Below are 20,995 nucleotides of genomic sequence, written 5' to 3'. Positions count from 1 at the left end.
CCTTCCTTCCTTCCTTCCTTTCTTTCTTTCTTTCTTTCTTCCTTCCTTCCTTCCTTCCTCCCTTCCTTCCTTCTTTTGATTTGAAACCAGGTTCTCTCCACTGTTCCTTTTTTTTTTTTTTTTTTTTTAGGCAAATAGGATTAAGTGACTTGCCTAGAGTCAAACAGCTTAGTAAGTGTCTGAGGTTTGATTTGAGTTCAGGAACATGAGCCTTCCTGATTCCAGGCCCCGCACTCCATCTACTGTACTATCTAGATGCCCTTGTCTTTCTTTCAGCTAAATGCCCATAACATTTCTTCTTCTCCTAAGTCTAAAAAATGCCTAAAAATTTGCCTTTCTATTAAGCAGGAAAAATCCCTACTGCTCTTTTCCCCAAGTAAAATCTTATTTTTTCAATTTACTCTTACTTGACTTCTCTTAGGCATAAAGCTGATTTTGCACCCAGCACTTGAAATTAATTACTTTTTTAATGAGTTCTTCTTAAGAGTATGCTTCAGTCTTGCCTTAGGTTACAGCTTCAGCTAGAGGTTTCCTAAAGTGGAAGTACATCGAACAAAGCATCAACTAGCGAATTAAACAGAAAAGGTAACAGAATTCTTCTTGGCATGTCTGAATAACACATACAATGGTTATACCGTCATAGCTAGGTAGGCAGGCAACAGTCATATTTTATGGCTCTAGAGTGACTCAGACATAGACTTTTCCTTCTAAATCTGGTTTGTATAAAACATGAATGTAGCCTGTGCTGTGGGTGGGAAGATCAGGGAGAAGAGAGCAGCATCAAAAGTTGGAAGAGAGTTGTAATGATAAAAATGAATAAAAGATCTTTGAGTTGAACAAAAATTAAAAAAAAACCCCTTCCATGATAAATTTATTTTAGGTGATAATATGATGAGGATGAGGAAACGGAGGCAAACAGGATTAAGTGACTTACCCAGGGTCACACAGCTAGTAAGTGTTTGAGGCCAGATTTGAACTTAGGGAAATGAATCTTCCTGATTTCAGGTCCGACATGTTATCCACCGCTCCACCCAGTTGCCCCTTATTTTAAGAGTACATCCTCTAAATTTGTGTGGCCTATATTTAAACCAATAAGGTATTTTTTAAAAATATAATTACATTTGCATATGTGATTATTTTCAGTGCATTTTCCCCTTTTAAATGCATTTCATTTCAGGGCGTATGGCCTATATTCCAACCAGCCACATGGAGCAGGGGATAGAGTGCTGGGCCTGGAATCAGTCATCCCTGAGTTCGAATTACTAACTGTGTGTAATGTTTGCATGTTTCCAAAGTAGAACTGCTTACATGGAACATTTTCCCACCTGCTCCTCTCAGTCGGTTGGAGCTGACTCCATGGAGCACATCCCTTGGAAAGAAATCCATGCGTTAGCTGTGTCTGAAAATGTGTACATCGTTCTCTCCCTCTGCACCTCTGGAGTTTATGGAATGGCGGGGAGACACGGGCTGTGTGCACCCTGGAGAGAGAACACAAGGAGAGCCAAGTGCAACATGAACTGGAATAGGGAGAGAATCTGGGGAAGGAAAGCCAGTCAGAAAGCCATTGTTTATGGGCGAGAAAGGCCTGCACCAGGGGGTGGCAGAATGTGAAAGTCATTCCCACAGTCTTTCCAGCAAACAATCTCTAGATATTTATAAATATAAAAATAAAAATATTTACATTTTGTTTTGACAGACCAGATACTTCCTAACAAACATCCAAGCCAAATCCTTTATAAACCACATTTCTAGAGAAAGGAAGAAAAAAAGAGTCAGATCTTTAATTCCAAAGAGAAAAGGGGGAATGCGTCCTATATCTTCAGCTGGCGGTTGTTCAGTTGTTTCAGCCACGTCTGACTCTTTGTGAATTCCTTTGGGGTTTTCTTTTTCTTTTTTTTTTTTTAACCCTTACCTTCCGTCCTAGAATCCATACAGTATATTGGTTACAAGGCAGAAGAGCAATAAGGGCAGGGCAATCGGGGTTAAGTGACTTGTGTAATGCAGGATTTATGCAAGATTTCTTGCATATTTCTTGCATTGGCAATATTACCCTAGGCAATCCTGTCAGTTAGGAGAATGGAACTCTGGCCTGGCAGGTGCCAGTCCCAGGAGCTGACAGTTGAGCTGGGACTATAAAAACCCCTGCAAAACCAACCTGGGGGTTTTGATTTCCTTGACCTCACCCAGACACCCAGCTACCCCCTGATTTCCCCTTGGGGACTTGGGAGGGATTGAAGGGAGGTGGGTGTGGAATGTGGGCAGGAATTAGCTTAGAGTAGCCCAGCAACAGAGACGCCCTAATTCAACTTAACAACTATATCTGTTAGCTGGTGGATCATATAACATCAGGGCAGTGTTAAATCATCTCTGGCTGAGGGAATCAGCCTTACCTTCTAGGTCCATTGCCAAGACTTGCCAGTCGCCCCTAGCAACAGCTTCTCAAGACCCTAAACCTTCTTGCCTCAATTTTCCTCTTCATGTTAAAATAAATCCCTTAACCCGAATCTGAGAGTTTCTTTAATTATTAAATCACCACCTTAGACTCCAGGCCCAGCGCTTTATCCGCTGAGCCACCAAGCTGCCATTTCAGTAAAATAGATGAATCACGTCAAAGCCTTTTTGAAAATATAATTAAGTCAAATTCATTTGCTCTCTTTATCCCTAAGGGAATTTGCCTGACCCTGATAGAAAGATCCCTGGCTGTCATTTCCCCAAAGATGGCCTTGTTGACTCTGAGCATCCTCTTGAGAGGCAGAGGGTTGGGTAGTGAGTGCTGTGTAGAGGAGCCGTGCTGGGGGACTTTGGGTCAGCTGGTCCCTCATCCCTGGGGAAGAAACCGCCCTTCCCAAGGGATTTTTTTTCCTGCCCTAAAATTCTTGTCATGTGTGCCTCACAGCCTAACCTTATTTTGATTTCCAAGTATGAAAATGTTTTTCTTCTGGACTTTGTAATTTTCATTCTAAATAGTTAAACAAATATTCTTGTGCGTATCTCTTGTTTGGTGACCTGGAACTAGTTGAAATGTAGGTGCTTCATAAAACATCTTAACTACAGATATTATCTTGGTTTTTGTGAAGCATGAAATAGTTCAGTTTATTGACTGATTGTTGTGTCACAAGAGAGATGAATTTTCACTGTGTGTGTTTTACTGTATCTTTTCAGTGGATTCAGCATAAAATAAATAATGTTGTAATGGGAGAAGATGGAGTGTAATGATTTGCCTAGAGTGGGGGAGTCCAGAACTCTGGGTTGTAATCCTACGGGAACCCTTGACTTCCTCTGTTGACTCCATAATGCACTTCACTTTCTCTGCCAACATTTTCTCATCTGCAAGATGAGGTTAAGACCACTGACCTGTTTCTACTAGATTCGAGTCAGAAACTCAGTTTGCCTAGTACTTTGAGATTCTTAGATGGCTGTTGTCATGAAAGAAAATATGATTATCATCATCATTATTTATTCATGGTAATACATTCTTCTCAATAGGATATTTTCATTGACATTGGCCTTTTGCTATTCCCCCCATCTCTCCCTGTTTGCCTTTCTCTCCTAAGTGAAACAATTAAAAAAAAATCCTTACTTTCCATCTTGGAATAAATATTGTGTATCTTGTATTCAATCAATATTGGTTCCAAAACCAAGGCAGAAGTGTGGTAAGGGGTAGGCAATGGGGGTGAAGTGACTTGCCCAGGGTCACCCAGCTAGGAAGTGTCTAAGGTCAAATTTGAACCCAGAACTTCCTGCCTCTAGGCCTGGCTCTCTCTACCACCTAGCCACCTAGCCACCCCCTAAAGTGAAACAATTTAATAGATATTTTAGGTATTTTAATAAATATTTTAAGATTGAGTACCCATTTTTTCATGAGTTGCCTTCATTGGCTTCAGGGGAAAACTTCATTTTTTCCCCCTAAACCCTTACCTTCCATCTTATAATCAATACTGTGATTGGTTCCAAGGTAGAAGAGTGGTAAGGGCTAGGCAGTGGGGGTTAGGTGACTTGCCCAGGGTCACCCTGGTCTCAGGCCAGATTTAAACTCCCATCTTTGGGCCTGTCACTGAGCCACCTAAACTTCCTTCTAATGAAAGAAAGGTTACTTACCAATTCCACATAGTTTTCTTTTTAAAACCCTTCCTTTCTGTCTTAGTAACAACCTTCAGATAGAAAGGCAAGGACTAGACAAAAAGGGTTAAATGACTTGCCAAGGGTCATATAAGTAGGAAGTGTTTGAGGATAGATTTGAATCCAGGTCCTCCTGGCTCCAGGCCTAGAACTCTATCTACTGAGCTACTTAGAGGTCCTAATTTCATTTATTTTCTTATCACTCTGACTTTTTGCTTTTGTTTGGTAGAGGGGCAACAATGAAAAATTTTATAAAATTTATTTTTGTAAAAAATTCATAAAATTTATAAATTTATATAATATATTATTTATAATTTATTTATGGGAGGTTTGTTGCTGCTAAAAGCTTGGCTCCCTTTAAGTTCAGAAAACTGTGGAAATTGCATGTAGAAGCATTAGACATTGCTATCAATCACGGAGTCAGGGGACAGAAAGCAAGCAAGAAGGAATGAATGGGAACAGCTGGGTGGCTCAGTGGATTGAGAACCAGGCCTAGAGGATGGGAGGTTCTGGGTTCAAATTCAGCCTCAGACAGGTCCTAGATATGTGATCCTGGGAAAATTACTTACCCCAGAGGCTTAGCCCTCATCACTTTTCTGCTTTGGAACTGATGCACAGTATTGATTCTGAGACACAAAAGGTAAGAGTTTAAAAAAAAAAAAAAGAATGGAGGCAGCTAGGTAGAACAGTGGATAAAGCACCAGGCAAGGAGTTGGGAGGAAAATGGATTTAAATCTGGCCTTAGATATGTCCTTACTGTGTGACTCTGGGCAAGTCACTTATCCTAGTTCGGTAGCCCCTGCTGCTCTTCTGTCTTAGAATTAACACTGAGACAGAAGGTAAGGATTAAAAAAAAAAATGAATGAATGAAAAAACATTTGTTAAGCCTATGTACCCAGCACTGGAGATACAAGAGCTTGACAAACTTTTGGCACACCTGATATAAATGCTACTTATGATTAAATTTTAGCCATTATTCAGAAAATCTATACTCACGGACAGTGCCTGAAATTTTGCTAGTTAGATTCTTTTCTTTCGGATAAGACCTCTTCAGGTGTTCACAGCTGGTCTCTGTATATTTATTAACCATCTAGTCTAGAAAAAAATATAATATTCTACTATGAGGATAGGAAACCTGATTTTATTTTACCTGAACAATGGAGCCACTATTCCAGTCTGACCTTTCCACACCTGAAGGAGTAGAGTAGGTTCCTGTCGATCACAAGCAGACTTTGAGATGTGATTTTGTGATCTGGAATTTTGCTGGAATTGGTTCTTCCTTCACTGACACAACACATTATCTCTCTATGACTTAGGTAATTGCTTTTATATTTTTATTTTTTTAACCAATTTCATGTAATAAATTTCCACATAAGTTTTCCAATATGATTGAACATATCTCCTGTCCTCCCTTCCTTTCTCTACCCTGGTGCTGGCAGGCCAATTGATCTGGGTTATATATGCATTATCACACAAAACACATTTGCATATTGTTAATTTTTGTAAGTGAATAATCCTATAAAACCAAAACCCCCAAACATAAACCCCAATAAACAATGGAAAGATGATCTGATTTCATCTGCATTCTGACTCCAACAGTTCTTTCTCTGGAGGTGGAGAGCATTCTTTGCCATGTTGGAGAATTGTTTTTTTTAGGGCTTTATTTTTATTTTTATTTATTTTATTTAAGTATTTTTCCATGGTTACATGATTCATGTTGTTTCCCTCCCCTCATCCTTCCCTCCTCCTATAGCTGACAAGCAATTCCACTGGGTTGTACATGTATTATCACTCAATACCCATTTTCATATGATTTACTTTTGTAACAATCTTTTTTTTTTTTTAAACCCTTGTACTTCGGTGTATTGTCTCATAGGTGGAAGATTGCTAAGGGTGGGCAATGGGGGTCAAGTGACTTGCCCAGGGTCACACAGCTGGGAAGTGGCTGAGGCCAGATTTGAACCTAGGACCTCCCGTCTCTAGGCCTGGCTCTCAATCCACTGAGCTACCCAGCTGCCCCCTTGTAACAATCTTTTAAAAACCAAAACCCCACATTATAAACCCATATAAACAAATGAAAAATCAAACGTTTTCCTTCTGTGTTTCTACTCCCACCGTTCTTTCTCTCGATGTGGATCACATTCTTTCTTATATTGTTTTTGAGAGTTACTACGGCTGCCTGTGGCTCATCAGGACTGAGTGAGCTAAGCAGGACTGGGCCTGGAGACAAGCATCAGGTTAATCACCAGGCCAGGCCTCAGAGCCTTTCCAGCTTGCAAGGCCCTCCCAGGCCTCATTCTCTACCGCCATCGTTTCTGAGAACCCGGGGTCATCTTCGTCCCACAACGAGGCATCACAGTGTGCCTCTAGGGAATTACTTTTGAGAATTACTCTGGCTGTTTGTGTGTTTGTACGTGTGTGTAGGCATGTATGTGCTGTAGCTTCAGGGAGAGGACAGATACCCTGAGCATGCTCCTGCCTCTCCAAGGCTCTTAGGATTTAATCTCTTTTTAATTAGAAAAAGATGGTGGAAACATCCACTCAACCCTGGCAGTGTTCATTGTGACTCCATTGAACTATAAGCTCCTTGAAAGCAGGGACTGTTTCTGCCTTCCTGCCTGTTCCCAGGGCTCAGCCCATGCATGGCACCCAGCAGGCCCTTAGTAGATGCTTTTTGACCTGAGTGAATTGGGACCATTCTTGACAAAATCTTGAAGATCTGGTTCACAATGGCCGCTAGAGGGCAATATTTATTAATGAAATGCTCCCCTTGTGGCTGGCTAATTTGAGGGTATGCTAAACATCTTAATTATTTTCCACTAATTTTAAAAAAATCAAAAGAACTCCCTTCCCTTCTACTCCATTTCTACCTTGTTCCTCTTCGCCATCCCCTATTTTTCAAAAAGTGTTCATGGAGCATCGAAAAACATCTTTTTCTATCTGATAATATCTTTTTCCAGCTTTTCTTTTTTCAGAAGATTTTATTTTATATCTGCAGATTTTTGTCAGGAAATAATGACATTATATATATTTCAAGTTGGTGGCCACAGTCTTTGCCACTGGGATAAATGATACGGCAGACAAAGAGACTGTGATACATAAGATACTGTATAACAAAAACAACAACAATAACAAACAACAAACAAAAACAACAACAACAATAATGATGATGATTAACGTTTATATAGTGCTTGTCTAGCTGGTTGATTCAGTGGAGAAAGCATTGGGCTTTATCTTCCTGAGTTCAAATCCTGCCTCACACACTTCCTACCTGTGTCCCGGGCACATCACTTACCTTTGCCTCCGTTCCTTGACTGTAAAATGAGTTGGAAAAGGAAATGGCAAAACACTCCAGTATCTAGAAAACCCCAGATGGGGTCAAAAAGAGTCAGATAGGACCGAAATGTCTGACCCCCCAAGAACAACACAGAGTATATGCTATGTGTCAGGTACTGTGTTAAGAGGGCTACAGTTATCTCATTTGATCCTCACAGCAACTCTGGGAGATAGATGCTATTACTAATCCCCATTTGGAGGTGAATTTTGTAGAGACACAGATCTTAGAACTGGAAGGAAAGGTAAAGGCCAATCAAAGTCCAATCCTTTAATTTTATAAATGAGGAAACTCACATGATGACTCTAGCAGGATGTTAGGCTCACACTCTCTTGGTAATGATCAAAAATCCATTTTCTGCTTTTCCTCCCTAAAGGCTGTTCTTGACAAAGTGGACCTTTTTATCTTGAAAAGGTTGAGAGGGACACAGTAATAGGCACATGCTATCCTCCCAGCTTCTAGAATAAGTTTCTGGAATAAGCAGAACAGGACTGAAATGTATTTATTTATTTTAGAAGGATTATTCCCTAGACGGTCACATGAGGCAGACACTTGTTTTATATAGATCCAAGGGGGCTGGCAGCCCCAGAGTGCTACTCATGCACAACAGAACCATATGAGTATTAAAATGCAGCCTACTCAGCTGAACAATGGAGCAGCTGAAGACAATGGTTCATATTTTAAAGGGATCAGAAATTCTGATAACACATCATTCTATCGTCAGATGGATTAAATTTTCTGGTGGCACAGTAGTCTGAAGGCTGTGAGATTGTAATGGGGTGAGGCCAGTATAAACACATTAAAAATAGCTGTCATTTGGATGACAGTATGCCCCGCTTAGCAGCAGTCTGTAGGCCTCTTATTTTTACTCAAAGAATAAATCTGTTATAAGCTCATCTACTGAATTAGGATCTACGAGCCTTTTAATAGGATTTTTGAGAGGGAGTGGAAAATTTACAATGCCTCATAAATAGCCTGACATACAAGTTAAGATCGATAGAGGCCCAGCTCTACACCTGTCAGCTATAAACCCTCAAAAACCCAGCAGTGATTTCAGGCCCACTGTCACAATAGAGCCCATAGGCAGCAATCACATCTTCATCCAATATCTTCAGGTACCAAAGGTCATGCTGCTTGGCTACCGTCTGCTTCTTGTTTTGTGGGATTACATAGTTCCATGTACCCTTTGGGCATTGAATAAATACGAATTGGATTGAAATTCTGATTGGTGTTTCTACATTGGACCTTCAGGTAGAAGAAGAAGAACCCACTGGATATATTCGTTTAGAAACATTTCTTCCAATGATGGTTAAAGTGCTCAAGGAAAGAAGGTAAATGGACTAATAGAATTGTTGAGATCAGATATGATTGGGATTTGGATGGTTACAGATGAAAATGCTTAGTATATAAAGTCAGCTCTAAGTTATTTTTCCATTTTATAGCTTAGCCACAACAAATATTTCACCCTAGACTGACTTCTCCCAGTTTCTCTCTATACTCCTGGATTAGCCTTGCCCCACTGTCATTGGCACATGCTTAGGAATGCAAACTCATTTGTGTATCTGCCTACGCAGAGCACCATTAGGGAGATAAATATGCTGCCAAAATCATCATTATTTGAGAATTCAAATATAAATGCTTTTTATCAGCTATTTGGGATTTTTCATAATGATACCCTCTTCCATGAACACATTTAATCAAGAATTAACTTGCAAAATTTAAATTATTTTAGCTAGAAGATGAGGAGCCTAGTGATAGGGTGATCACACACAAAAAAGGAAATTTGCCATAGCAGTTAACAGGTAAAATCTTCAGGGTGATTCACAAGGGATTGTGTGTGGCCAGACTTGTAATTCAATAAAGATAGAAACTGAAATAATCATTCCAGTGACTCTGGGTTTGTTCTGTCTTCCAGAAGACTTTGTGCTATACTTATCTTCTTGCTAGAGACACTTACCAATTATATTTATGTTCAATATAACCTAGATAAAAGCAAAATCTATAAAATGTAGGGTTGGACTTGATGGTTTCAAGTGCCTTTCCAGCTCTAAATTTATGAAATCTTTATGTGTAAGATGGTGAAAGGGTTTGAGGAATTCCCTTCTATCCACCAGACTCTTAAGAAAAGAAAGGTTTTTAGACAAACTAGAAAAGTGTATACTCTGTGAAGGAAGCCTGGAAGAAAAATCTGAGCGGGAGGCGGGGGGTGGGGGAGAGGAGAGTGGAAATTGGTGTTAAGAGATCAGAAAGTGGAAAATATGGCACAAAGGAGAGGGGGGAGGAAAAGAAACTCTGAATTACTAGTACTATGTAACAAATATGAGACCTTTCCTATCCATAGGCTAATCTGGGCTTTCTAGAGAAGGAAAATATAAAGAAGATGTATAGTTAATATGAGAAATGGTGGTCGTAGCCCCAGGAAAAAGATGAGCATCATGGTAATTGATGACTGTTTGTTGAGGGGTACAAGGATGGGCCTAGATAGAGCAAATATGAACAAATGGGAGGAATACAGTTTTTCCAGAGCATGTATCTGAAACATGATAGAGAATCTGTCAAGATTATAAAACCCATTGACTACTCCCTACTTCTGTTCATCATTACTGGAGATGCATGATCTCACTGGAAGAAAAATGCAGAATTGACCCAATGGAAAAAGAGATACAAAACTTCATTGAAGAAAATAACTTAAAAATTAGAATCTGGTAAATGGAAGGCAATCACCCTATGAGACACCAAGAAACAATAAAACTAGAGAGCTAGGTGGCTCAGTGTATAGAGTCAGGTCTAGAGATAGGAAGTCCTGAGTTCAAATCTGGCCTCAGACTCTGCCTGGTTTTGTGACCCTGGGCAAGTCACTTAATCCCAGTTGCCTAACCCTAATTGCTTAATATCAATTCTAAGACAGAAGGTAAGAGTTTAAAAGAAAAAAAAAACCCCAATAAAACAAAGTTAATGAAAAAAACAGAAGAAAACATATTATCTCATCAGAAAAGCAACTAACCTGGAAAACAAATAAAAGAGAAATTTTAGGAATTGGAATACCTAAAATCCATGATAAAAAAGTACCTAAACATTATATTTCAAGGAATTATCAAGGAATACTCCCCTGTTATCTTAGATTCAGAGGGTAAAATAGAAATTTAAAAAAATCCACCAATCACCTCCTGAAAGAGATTCCAAAATGAAAACTCCCAGGAAAATGATAGTCAAATTCTGAATCTCTTGAGTCAAAGAGAAAATATTACAAGAAGCCAGAAAGAAACTATTCAGACATTACAGAGCTAAAATCAGGATCACATAAGATCAAGTAGCTTCCTTGTTAAAGGAGCAAAAGGTTTATAATGTGTATTTAATAAAACATTTTTATTTATGTATTTTTCCATGGTTATATGATTCATGTTCTTTCCTTCCTTCCTTTACTAATAGCCAACATTTCTATTGAGCTTTAAGGTTTACAGGGGACCTTACAGTGTGAGGTGGGTGGGTACTATTATTCTCTTCATTTTACTGCTCAGGAAGTTCAATTCTCAATTAGATGCTTAATTGATTCTTAATTAAAGGCAGGTTCATACAGTTAGAAAGTGCCTGGGGTAGGATTCAAACACAAGCCTCCTGAATCTATGTCCAACATGCTATATAGTAGGCCAAGCTGCCTCCCAATGATAGAAGACATAGAAATAAGGAAAAAAAAGAAGAAAATAGGGAAAGTGAGTTTATGAAAAAAAGAGGAGGTGATTGAGTAGAGAATGTCAAAGAACAGGGTTTGATTCTTGGGACCATAGTTTAAAATACTGGAATAAATAGGCTGCTTTCTAGGGAAAAACATATGTCATGAATAATGGGATAAATGTATTGGCTAGAGACTTGTAAATGTCATCAAGGGGAATTTAACCTAAAAATGGAGGTTGAAGGAGAATAATTTTTAGATAAAACTATAAAACTTAAGTATGTTGAAATATGAGAAATATAATAGGTAATACATAGATACAACTTTATCTGAAGAATAATACTGGGGGAGATACCTTCTCCAATGGGAGAAAATTAACTGTAAAGAAAATCACAAACAATAACAATGACCTGAGTTGTTTATATACAGTGGTTAGGGAATAGGCAATAAAGTGAACTTGAAATTTTAACATAAAGAGAAAAATACAATCCTTTAGATTTGGAATGGACCGTCTTGTGAAAAAAGTGAGTTCTCCATCACTTGTCATTGTGTTTAAAAAGAGGTAGGATAGTTATCTATGAGGAAACCCATAGAAGGAATTGACACATGGAGTAAAATGTTGGCCTGGCTGATTTCTGGGTGGCGACTAGATGGCACAGTGAGTAGAGTGCTGGGGCTGGAGTCAGGAACACTTATCTTTCTGAGTTCAAATCTGATTTCAGACACTTCCCAGCTATGTGACTCTGGGCAAGTCATTTAACCCTGTTTGCCTCAGTTTCCTGATCTGTAAACTGAACTGGAGACAGAAATAGCAAAATCACTCTGGTATCTTTGCCAAGAAAAGTTCAAATGGGGTCATAAAGAGTCAGACACAACTGAAATGACTAAATAACTAGCTGATTTCTAAGGTCCTTTTCCAACATCAATATTTTACAATCCGTTGATTCTAGGTAATGGCAAAGATTTTGTTCAGTGACAGTCAATGAAAATAAACAGTGCATCATATCCCACAATGTTTACTATTTTAAACTGGAAAATTATTTCTTTTGAGAGAAGAAAGCAGATAGTCTTTTTCTTTTTCATAATCTGAAACCTGAAAAGACTTCAGAAGGGATATTATATTGTTAGTTCTTTTTTGTGTGTGTGCATGCACGTGTGCATGAGAGAGATTTGATTTATAAGGGGTCCTTTAGCTAAAGTAAGCATAGCCATTTTCAAATCATGGCAATCATGCCTCTGATTATTTCATTACAGATACAGACCAATTCCAGAAGACGTTCTTCTTCAAGCATTTGAGGTATCTAATTGCTAGAGTTTTAAAATTCAAGTCATTAGTCAATTTGAAATTGCCTTCCAGAACCAAAAAGGTCATATTTTTTTCTTATTGCTCTATAGGTGTTAGATATAGCCAAAGAGGGATTTCTTACTAAAGAAGATCTGGTCAAGTATATGACTGAAGAAGGTAAAAATAATTTTCTTCTTGTAAAAATAAATTTCTACAAGTATTAGTAATGCCAGTAATAATTATGTACAGCAAAAGCTTTGTCATTTGGGAAGACAAAGATGTGATAGTTAATAGAAAAATTAGTATTAATTATTGAGCTAATTCATGTTTCTCCAAGGTGAACTTCCTCATCACTTCTCTTATGCATTCTCCCAGGACCTATAAGGAAAGAACAATGATTTACACATACAAATCACCATAGTTTATTTAAACAAATCTGTGAGACAGAGAACTGTGGTTTTTCTCAAAACAGTAGGAATAATAAATGCTAGTAGATACTGTTAGAAGAGATTAGAAGTGTCTAATTTCAGCAGCTAGGTGGCTCAGTGGATGGAAAACCAGGCCTGGAGATGGCAGATTCTGGGTTCAAATTTGACTTCAGACACTTTCTAGCTGTGTGACCCAAGTCACTTCACCCCAGTTGCCTGGCCCCTGCCACTCTTCTGCCTTGGAACCTATACTCAGTATTGCTTCTAAGACAGAAAATGAGAGTTAAAAGAAATTTAAAAACTAAAAAAAGTGCCTAATTTCTATAGCCTGACAGTTATAAAGTAAAACATAATGGCTTATTATGTATTTTCATTTACTTAAACTTAATTATCATTTCTTATAGAAAATAGACAAAACTGCAAAAATATCTGTTGCTCATATTTGCAATGGGCAAGTAGTAGGATAATAACAGGACCTGTGATGTCACTGGACTGTGGTGTCATTGCAATAGGAAACTTTTCTACCAATGCAAAGTTGGCACCTTCTCAGTAATCTGTAGTTTTAGATGGTTGCTTAGAACACGGAGAATTGAGTCATTTGTCCAGTGTTACAGCAAGTAGATGCCAAGTAGGATTTGAACTGAGGCCATCTTTCTATCTGCTCTGTTATGCTGTTCCTTTTGAGCAAAAAGATAGCTTTCTCTCTTTCTTCCTGTCTCCATCTGTCTCTCTGTGTTTCTCTCTCTCTGTATATCTATGTGGATATAGATATAGATACATATATCTCTATATCTCTAAATGGTTATATCTAAAGGGATATAGATATAGACTCTTATAGGAAAATCATGGGAAAGCAGGAAATACTGCAAAAGCAGAGACAGGAAGATTCCAGAACCCTAGAGAGTGAGAAGTCCACACGCTGTCTCCCTCAAGAGAAAGTCCAACTATCCCAGGAGTAACTCATTCTCCAGGGTTCTGGAATCTCCTTGTCTCTGCTTTTGCAGTATTTCCTGCTTCCCCATGATTTCCCTATAACAAGACACACAGAAAGAGACAGACAGATACATATATTCCTATCTGTAGCTGTCTCTCTCCAGAGTGTCACCAAAGTCATTGTGCAATTTTAAGTTTTCTCTGTGTATGTGTATACATAAAGGTTTGTGTGTGTGTGTGTGTGTGTGTGTGTGTGTGTGTGTGTGTATGGAGGGAAAACTCATTTACCTTGTTCATTATACCTAGTAGGGCAACTGTTAAATTAATTTGAACTCCCGAGGTTTAAGTAGCCTGATAGACACTGCTGTGGGATAACTATCTACCAAGTTACCTTCCATACAAAGTCAAGGCTTGGTCTTTGTGATCGGAAGGATACAAATTTAGGCTTGTTGTCAGGTAGAAAGTTACTAGAAATTAGAGTTAGCTCAAAGTTGAATGGGCTGCTTCATAAAGCTATGGGTTGCCTCTCACTTGAGGTCTTTAGGCAAAGGCTAGGCATTTGTCACAAGGATGTTGATTCCCATGCAGGTTTTAGGAGTCCCGATGTAGCTTAAATTGTCTCTGAATTTGGAATATAAACATTGCTTCAATAGAATGACAGAAACCTCTTGAATCATCCCAGAACTGTGAACTTGAGTCAAATCTGGAAGACGCTGTTTGTATTGGCAGTGACTTTAACTCAGGATAAATGAACTTTGAGCCCTAGCAGCTCAATTCCATTTCACCAAATCCATTTGGGCTCGGGGAAGGGGTGGGGGTGGGGGTTACTCTGGATATATCCCTGTATTCTTGTCTTTGGTGTTAGTTTTGAATACCATTTTAATTAGTTCATGATCTTGCCAGAATTCTTCCCAGGACCATTTTCCATCCTGGTGAAACCAACCTCCAGATGGCTCTCATCTATTATCTGAAGCCAACTAAAACCTACAGATTCTCCATTCAGCTTTTTTGGTTTAATTGTGCAACAATCTACTGAGCCAAGCTGAGACAAAGAGAGTCATTTTGAAATGGTTGTCATGTGGCATCTCTCCCTGGTATCTCTCACTGCTCACATGTCTAAGATGGCAGGTTCTTATTAAGGCACATTCAATCAGAGACAGAATGTTCACATCCCAAAGTCTCAGACATGGCCCCGTCAACAAGATTTGCATGGAAGCCATGTGGTCTTCTATTCATAGACTTCTGAAACATTACTTCTTAGGTTCCCTATTCAGATGGGAGTTGCAATTTGATCTCTTGGTATTTCAGCAGCCTTGTTTAATATAAGCTTATCTGGGAGTGATATCTTGATACCTTGCCTGTTGTTTCAGGTGAAATTATAAGCTCAGCAATTTCCTCAGCCTCTAATAGCTGGGAAAGAGGACAGATCCAAATTCTAATAAGGAGGAAAGGGCAGGATAGAAGCAATGACTTGCCAGGGAATGCTTTATGCCACAGTGGAATGGTCTGGTGAAAAACTCTGATGCCAGGGAACATATGATGAGTAAGAATGATATAGGGTCCTATGGCAGTTAAGCTTGGCAATTGGCAGAAGGAAAGATAAAGAAAACCAAAGAACTGGAGATGTGATCGTCTATCATTGATTCTATGATTCCATGAACTAAAATTGTTTTGTTTCTTTCCTTTCTATTCCTAGGTGAGCCTTTTACACAGGAGGAAATGGAAGAAATGTTGTCTGCTGCACTTGATCCAGAGACAAACACAATTCAATACAGAGACTATTTAGCAATGATGGTGATAGATGAAAATTAAAAGGTTTCAGACATTTAATTATTTTTAGATTTTAAACTTCTGACTAATGGGTATTAATTTAGGAAAAAATTTGGAAGAATATTCTTTTTCTAACTTAAAGCATTTGTATATATATACAGCCCAAAGAAATAAAAAAAACCCCACTAATGCCCTATGGACTTTAGCTAGAAAATTTTAGTGTTACCTAAAAAGGATTTGTTTTCCTCTATAGTATAGATTGCCATTAAAATATTGTTGAATTAATTACAGAAAGACAGTGAAGAAGAACTGATTTGGCACAAGCCAAGCTCTTCCTCCAGCTCTATGAGTGGCACAGAAGCCTATGACTTCAGATCAGTTAGTGTGGAATGACAGTATTCACAGAGAGAGCATGGTGGGTGCAGGGCATTGCAGCATCCCAATGAGGTGCAAAAGCCAAAGACTCACTTACTAGATTTCCTTTTAATAAAGAAAAATCTCCATCTTTGACAAAAATCAGTAATGTTTCAATGTTTTCTTGATTCCAAGTCTTTTTAGGGCTTAAGTTTGGCTAGTGATATCAGATGGTAGAAACAGGATCAGAACAGTCATCTTGCTTAATTCCTCTTATCATTGGGAATGCTGTTTGTAAGATCTAGTGGGCCACCATTAAAGGAAAAAACCCATCTACACTGGTATTATTATTGTTACATTTTATTTATATATTATTTATTTATATTTCTATATTATTATTATCATCATAATTTTGAACATAGGGGAAAAGCTTCCCAGATCTTCCTTACACCTTAGGGGTGAGAGACAAAATAATGGAACTGCACAGGTAAGCAGATGAACAGATTGTGCTCCTAGGAGAGAATCCCCGGGGTACTCTGTTATTTCTAAATAACTCTGACCACTGCCAACTGAAATGCTCTTCAGTTATATTCTTTTAAAGAGACCATTTGTGTTAAGGAATTATGATTTTCTCTTGGGAGGTTACATATTTCCTAGATTTCTAGAACAGCTAAAACTTCAGGATTTTACCATTTTAGAGAAAAGGCTTTAATTTACCCTACCTACATATAAATGCTCAGTTAAACAATGTTTTAAAAACATTATCAAGAGAGGCAGCTAGGTAGCACAGTGGATGGAGTACTGGGCCTGGAGTCAGAAAGACCTCAGTTTAAATCTGGACTCAGACAGTGACTCTAGGAAATTCATTTTAACCACTGTCTGCCTCAGTTTCCTCTACTGTAAAATGAGGATAATAATAGCACCTATCTCACAAGGTTATTATGAAAATCCGATGAGATAATCTACATGTAAAGTTCTTAGCTTGGAGAACTTGGACTCCCCTAGAAGCCTAGTTTGGGGCTTCTACAGGCAAACCTTTCCCATAAGATCTGAACTTTTTGACTACCTCATGGTAAAAGTGGAGAACAAAGTCTAGCTTTTTTTTTTTTTTTTAAACCTTTACCTTCCATCTTGTATTCAATACTATGTATTGGTTCTAAGGCAGAAGAATGGTAAAGGCTAGGCAATGGGAGTTAAGTGACTTGCCCAGGGTCACCCACCTGGGAAATGTCTGAGGCTAGATTTGAACCCAGGACCGCCTGTCTCTAGGCCTGGCTCTCAACCTACTGAGCCACCCAGCTGTCCCCAAGTCCAGCTTTTTTTCCAATCATGACTTTAGACCCATGTTACTTTCCTCGAAGGGGACCACTTATTTGGTCAATTCTTGTCTTTCTCAATTGACACACCAATTAGGGAATTCCCATTTTCCAGGGACTGGATTCCAGGACTCTTCAACTTGGGGTCACAGCTAGGTAGTGTCTGAGGCCAGAATTGAACCCATGTTCTCTGGACTCCAGGCCTGGCACCATATCTACTCTGCTACCTAGCTGCCCCCCAAGGACTCTTGAAATTGAGGTTAACCTTGATGCAATCCCAAGACTAGCATTGTATGGGAACTCTCCTTGGGCCACATGGGGTATGCACGTACAGCTTGTCTATTGCTTCTGCAGAAGTGTGGTCATCAAAGGCTCCTGGGCAGAGTAGAGGGTAACCCCCTCAACATATTATTGCTGGGTTTGAGAAGAAAGCTAGAAGGAAATAGGTGAAAAAGAATTCAAGTGTGTGATGAAGATTCCTTTTTTACAACAACAAAAAAGGGCAGTTCTTCTGTTGTCCTCAAGAATCCAAACCAGTGATTCCCAAAGTGGGCGCTACCGCCCCCTGGTGGGTGCTGCAGCAATCCAGGGAGCAGTGATGGCCACAGGTGCATTTATCTTTCCTATTAATTGCTATTAAAATTTTAAAAAATTAATTTCCAGAAGGCTAAGTATTATTTTTTGGGGGGGGCAGTAGGCCAAAAAAGTTTGGGAACCACTGGTCCAAACCAATCAATACATATTTTTTGTCTTTTCTTTTTTTTTTTTAAACTCATACCTTCTGTCTTAGAATCAGTACCAAGTATCAGTTCCAAGGCAGAAGAGTGTTAAGGCCTAAACCATGGGGGTTAAGTGACTTACCCAGGATCACACAGCTAGGAAGTATCTGAAGTCATATTTGAACCCAGAACCTCCCATGTCTAGGCCTGGCTCTCTTATGTACTGAGCCACCTACCTGATCCCCAAACAATACATCTTGAGGGGAGCCCCACATCAGTGAGGCTTATTTTCCAAGAAGCACATAAATATGGCTCCAAACCACCGATTCCTCTTGGAGACAACCCCAGTGACTGAAACTTGAAGGCGATGCATTTTTTCCACTTAGCAGTCTATATATAGTCCATTGTCTATAGGAATGAAGCTTCAAAATGCTTCAACAAAAATTCTCTACCCTAGAAACCCAAGTTCATTCGTTCATTTAATCAATCAGTCAATCAAGTATTTATTAATCCCCCAGCAGATCCCAGACTCTGCTAGGAAACCAAGTACAAAGAATGAAACAATCATTCCTCACAAGAAGCTCGCCTCCAAACAAGTACTCATGAAAGATAGGCAGCACACATGCTAAGTGAATAAATAAATGTGCACCTATTTGTGTACACATGCAAAGCAGCTGGAGGGACCAGGAAAGGCTTCATTCAGAAGATGGTGCCTGAGCTGCACCATCTTCAAGGGAGAAAGGTTGACTCGGGGACTTGGGTGCTCAACTCCTTAAACCAGTGATGGGCAAACTAGGGCCCTGCAGGCCAGATGCGGCCCCCTGAAATGTTCTATCCCTCTTGGTGACAGTATTCCTAATCTGACGACTACAATGAGTAGGATGCAATACAATGAAACTTTGAAAGAGTTGCCTTAGAAACAGACTGACAGATGAGCATTTCCTTTCTTTTGCCCCACCTCCCCCTTTAAAAAGTTTGCCCATCACTGCCTTATACCAAATGTCTGCTGGGAGGAATCTCCCTTCTTGGTAACCTCCTCAAATTAATTGAGGAACATCCCTGAACAACCCCATCCCCTCTTTTCCCTCTACTATATGTTGGGTAGTAAGGATAGAAGGAGCAGCTCGGTGGCATGGTGGATAGAGTGCTAGGAGTGAGGTCAGGAAGACTCATCTTCCTGGGGTCAAATCTGGTCTCAGACACTTACTAGCTGTGTGGTCCTGGGTAAGTTGCTTGACCCTGTTTGCCTCGGTATCCTCATCTACCGAGTGATCTGGAGAAGGAGGAAATGACAAACCAGTCCAGTATCTTTGCCAAGAAAACCCGAAATGAACACAATTGAACAACAATTAGGGTTGGAAAGACTCAAAGGAAAAACTCCGCCTTTCAAAGAGCTTCCATTCTGCTAATTAAGATACAACACACAGAAATGAGCTTAATACAAAGAAAGTGGAAGGAGAGAGCCCTAACACCTGGGGCAGGGCAGAGAATGTGGGAAAGCTGACCCTTGTCTCTCATAGGAATATTCCACAGATAGAAGAACATTATGGCTCTGAGGACTGGCCTGAGTCAAGGTATTAGAGCAGGGGAGAGACTGTCAGCCTCAGTTTATCTCAGCTTATCTGGGACTAGTGATCCAGATCCTGGAGGACTGAGGAGTATCTACATTTTTTAAACATTCCCCCCCATAATGACTCAAGACAGGAGGACAAGGGCTAAGCAAATAAGGTTAAATGATTTGCCCAGAGCCACATAGGTAGGAAGTGTCCAAGGTCAGATTTGAACCCAGCTCTTCCCAAACTCCAGGCCCGGCACTCTATCCACTCAGCTGCCCCTACATTTATTTATTTATTTGTTTGTTCGTTTGTTTATTTATATTGTTATTATTATTTTTTAAACTCTTAACTCATGTGTATTGGCTCCTAGGTGGAAGAGTGGTAAGGGTGGGCAATGGGAGTCAAGTGACTTGCCCAGGGTCACACGGCTGGGAAGTGTCTGAGGCCGGATTTGAACCTAGGACCTCCCATCTCTAGGCCTGACTCTCAGTCCATACATTTGTTTTTGATCAAGCAATGGCATGGTCATAAAAATGTAGGCTCGCAGAGTTGGAAGGGGCATCGGGCCTTCCAGACACACTTGTAACTTGAGTAAGAATCCTTTCTATGATGTACCTGAAAATAAGTGGTTATTCAAGCCTTCGCTTGAAGATGTCTGGTGAGAGGGAAATTTTTCCAAAGCAGTCTTTTTCTACTTTGGGGCGGCTCTAACTGTGAGAAAGTTTTTCCTTATATCCAGCCCAAATCAGTTTCTCTGAATCTTGTAATCATTTTGCCTTAAGAACAGATCACAGGGGCAAGTATGGTATATTGGAAAGTGCTCTGGTTTTAGAGTCAAAGAATGTGGATTCAAATCTCACCTGATGGCAAAAAACTGGGAAACGAGGAGATGCCCTTCAATTGAGGAATGGTTGAACAAATGGTGGTATCTGATGGTGATGGAATGTTATTGTGCTGAAAGGAATAATGAACTGGAGGAATTCCATGTGAACTGGAAAGACCTCCAGGAATTGATGCAGAGCAAAAGGAGCAGAACCAGAACATTGTTCACAGAGACTGATACACTGTAGCACAATCAAACTTTCTCTACTAGCAGCAATGCAATGATCCAGGACAATTCTGAGGGACTTATGAGAAAGAACGCTGTTCACATTCAGAGAATGAACCGTGGGAACAGAAACATAGAAGAAAAACAATTGCTTGATCACATGGTTCGATGGGGATATGATTGGGGATGTAGACTCTTATTAAACATTTACACCCTAGTGCAAACATCAATTAATTAATTATCAATGATACTTGTAAAACTGGAAAATAAAAATGGAAAAATACTCTAAATTAATTAAATAAATAAATAATTTAAAAATCAAATCTCACCTGAGCCACTTACTATCTGGAAGACAATTTCTTTGAGTTTCAGTGTCCTTATTTGTAAAGGACCTGTTTGTTCCCAGTAACCTCAAAGACTCCTTGCCCCTCTAAACACATGACCTTTATGAAATCAGTTATTA

The 20,995-nt window shown here is 39.4% G+C and overlaps 1 protein-coding gene across 1 annotated transcript in view; it reads left to right on the top strand.

The window, feature by feature from the left end:
• Positions 1-16,229, top strand: part of EFCAB2 (EF-hand calcium binding domain 2) — a 110,593-nt gene extending 94,364 nt beyond the window's left edge. The window contains exons 4-8 of the mRNA XM_044671807.1: positions 8,705-8,784; positions 12,378-12,420; positions 12,519-12,585; positions 15,466-15,584; positions 15,831-16,229. Coding sequence (XP_044527742.1) covers positions 8,705-8,784; positions 12,378-12,420; positions 12,519-12,585; positions 15,466-15,581 — 306 coding nt within the window. The 3' untranslated portion in view covers positions 15,582-15,584; positions 15,831-16,229. The remainder of the gene's footprint in view (positions 1-8,704; positions 8,785-12,377; positions 12,421-12,518; positions 12,586-15,465; positions 15,585-15,830) is intronic.
• The last annotated feature ends 4,766 nt before the right edge of the window (positions 16,230-20,995 follow it).

This window comes from Gracilinanus agilis, chromosome 4 (genome assembly GCF_016433145.1).
Source record: "Gracilinanus agilis isolate LMUSP501 chromosome 4, AgileGrace, whole genome shotgun sequence".
Taxonomy (NCBI): domain Eukaryota; kingdom Metazoa; phylum Chordata; class Mammalia; order Didelphimorphia; family Didelphidae; genus Gracilinanus; species Gracilinanus agilis.
This window is presented reverse-complemented; position numbering and strand designations above follow the sequence as displayed.